General features: G+C 67.3%; 2 protein-coding genes across 2 annotated transcripts in view; one reads left to right on the top strand and one right to left on the bottom strand.

The window, feature by feature from the left end:
- AURANDRAFT_61754 (hypothetical protein) overlaps window positions 1–383 on the bottom strand; it is a gene marked incomplete at both ends in the record, with an annotated part of 2422 nt that extends 2039 nt beyond the window's left edge. The window contains one exon of the mRNA XM_009035709.1: window positions 63–383. Within this exon, the coding sequence (XP_009033957.1) occupies window positions 63–383 (321 nt within the window). The remainder of the gene's footprint in view (window positions 1–62) is intronic.
- A 910-nt stretch (window positions 384–1293) lies between these two features.
- On the top strand, window positions 1294–1749 carry AURANDRAFT_16621 (hypothetical protein; the record flags this gene model as incomplete). Its single annotated transcript, XM_009035481.1, has 1 exon — window positions 1294–1749. A coding segment is annotated over one exon (456 nt), but the record flags the coding sequence as incomplete, so codon positions are not given.
- Window positions 1750–2707: the final 958 nt, after the last annotated feature.

Here is a 2707-nt window from a genome sequence, read left to right on the forward strand (position 1 = left end):
GCCGCGGCGTCGTCCGCGCCGAAGCCCTTGGAGAAGAGGTTGCAGGCCTTGATGAGCCGCACGACGGCCCGCAGGTCGGCCTTGCCGTCGTCGCGGTAGATGGAGCTCCGCCGCTGGGGCTTCTCCGCGGGCGCGGCCTTGGACGCCGCGGACGCCTTCTTCTGGTTCTTCTCAAAGTCCTCGTCGTCGACCTCGGTCTGCTGCAGCATGACCGTCGTGCGCTTCTTGAAGGACTTATTCGGCGACGCCGCGCGCTGCGCCGACGGCGGCGGCGGCGACGGCGCCAGGGGCACGAGGAGCGACGACCCGCGCCGCGCGTTCGCGCTCACCTCGTCGAAGTCGTCGTCCGACGACTCCTGGCTCGAGCTCGCCGAGTCGGGCATGGTCGTTCACGTGTTTATGCCGGTCTTCTCGGCGGGCGCATGCCGCGACGCGACGGCGCCGCTCTCCGGGCACGTCGTTTCGGCCCCGGCCGAAGCTGGCGGCGCTGCCGGGGCAGCTCCCGTGCACTTAACCATTCACTTTAATTTTTAGCAGATTCTTTTCAGCCAACATTGGCCGACCATTTATCGTTCACCGATATCTAGCGGCCTTGTAAGCTCTAAACTTAGCCGGCGTGCGACGTCGCCCAGCGCACAGCCCGCGGCCTCCCGGACCTCGCCGGCGCCTCCACCTTCGGGCACCGGGGCGCGGCGGTTCCGGTGCTTCCGCGTCCCCGCCGACCCGCCGCCGCCTATTTGATTTCGCCCAACCCAGCGGACGTCCGCGGCTGCCCCCCGCGACCCCATGGCGAGCGCCGCCATCAATGCGGCGAAGAAGCGGAAGACGGAGAAGCGCGAGCTCCGCGAGGGCGCCATCGCCATGACCATGCTCCAGCGCAGCTCCCAGCTCTTCGGCTTCGGCAAGAACTCGGTGAAGGTCCTCGCGGAGAGCGCCGACGGCCTCGCGGTGGACGAGGCCGAGGGCGACGAGCCCCACCACGCGCACGCGCACCCCATGAACTGGCGCTACTACCAGGAGGACGCCGAGTTCGTCTACCAGCACATCTACGTCCAGGTCGGCGTCGCCATGCTCATCTTCGCGAACTTCATCACGAACATCATCGAGGCGCAGATCGCGATCAACGGCAACACGAAGTACGAGGTGCGCGTCTTCCGGCGCTTCGAGATGTTCTTCTTCGTCATCTTCCTCATGGAGCTCTTCCTCAACATGTACAGCTCCTGGTTCTGGAAGTTCTGGAAGGACTCGTGGAACGTCTTCGACTTTGTGACCGTGTCGATCACGGTGCTCGACGTCGCGGGCCTGCTCGCACCGGACTCGCCCCTGCGCTACCTGCGCATGATGCGCGCCTTCCGCGTCTTCCGCCTCTTCAAGCGCGTCAAGTCGCTGAACAAGATCGTCGTGTCGCTGGGCAAGGCGATGCCGGGCGTCATGAACGCGTTCCTCATCCTGACCTTGGTCATGTGCATCTACGCGATCCTGGGCTACGAGTTCTTCCACAACTACCCCTGCGGCGACACGGGCGGGCCCGCGTCCTGCGCCTTCCTCTCCAAGGTCGAGGGCCAGTGGGACCCGCTCACGGAGAGCCCGCCGCCCATCATGTGCGAGAAGGGCGACGCGCCGGGCTACGGCCTCCTCACGGAGTGCCGCGCGCAGTACACCTTCGGCCAGGAGTACTTCGGGAACTTCCTCAAGTCCTTCTACACGCTCTTCCAGGTCCTCACGGGCGAGTCCTGGTCCGAGGCCATCGCGCGGCCGCTCATGGAGCAGTCGCCGGGCTTGGCCGCGGGCTACTTCATCTCGTTCATCCTCATCAACGGCGTCGTGCTCATCAACGTCGTCGTCGCCGTGCTCCTCGAGAAGATGGTCGACGACGAGGAGGAGGAGGAGGAGGAGGAGGAGGACCCGGCGCACCCCGGCGAGCACCACGCGCACCACAAGGCGCCGAACATCGCGCAGATCTACGAGGAGCGGCAGCAGGAGCGCAAGAACGTGGAGGCGCGCCTCGACAACCTCCAGGCGCAGATGGACACGCTCCTCAAGGTGCTCAACGCCCAGCACGGGGGGGGCGTCGTGCCCCTGCCGACGAACGGCAACGTCGCCTACGACCCCGTCGCCGGCTACGGCGGCGGCGGCCGCGAGTCGCCGACGCCGAAGCTCGTCGACCTCGACTCGCCATAGTCCCGTCGGGCCGAGGAGCCGGGCGGCCGCCGGCGGCGCCCACCCACAAAAAAAAACAATCCCCAGACCTCCCCACGCTATCTTAACTCTGTTCCGTGAGGCGGAGGACCGGGGCTTCTCGGCCAATGAAAGTTTTAGCTGCCCAAGTTGCAGCTCGGAGTGCGCCGCGCGCGCGATGGTAGACTAGAGCGGGAATCCTAATTCAAACGCCGCCTAACATGGTGCCGCCCCTCGGCGCCGCGGCGGCCTGCGCCGCGTGGCTCGTCGCGACGGCGGCGCTGCTGCTCGTCCTTCCCGACCTGCTCGCGCTGCTGCTGACGAAGCTCCTGGCGGCCGTCGTCGGCCCGGGCCTGCTCTCCTTCGGCTCCGTCGAGCTGTCGTGCCGGCTCGAGCTCTTCGGGCGCGCCTCCGCGGACGCGCGCGCGCACGAGCGCGCCTGGGCGCCGCGGGTCTGGCTCCGCGCGTGCGTCAGCGACTTTGGCATCTCGAATCCGCCGGGCTTCGGCCACGGCCACTTCTTCTTCGT

This window comes from Aureococcus anophagefferens, assembly GCF_000186865.1.
Source record: "Aureococcus anophagefferens unplaced genomic scaffold AURANscaffold_3, whole genome shotgun sequence".
Taxonomy (NCBI): domain Eukaryota; class Pelagophyceae; order Pelagomonadales; family Pelagomonadaceae; genus Aureococcus; species Aureococcus anophagefferens.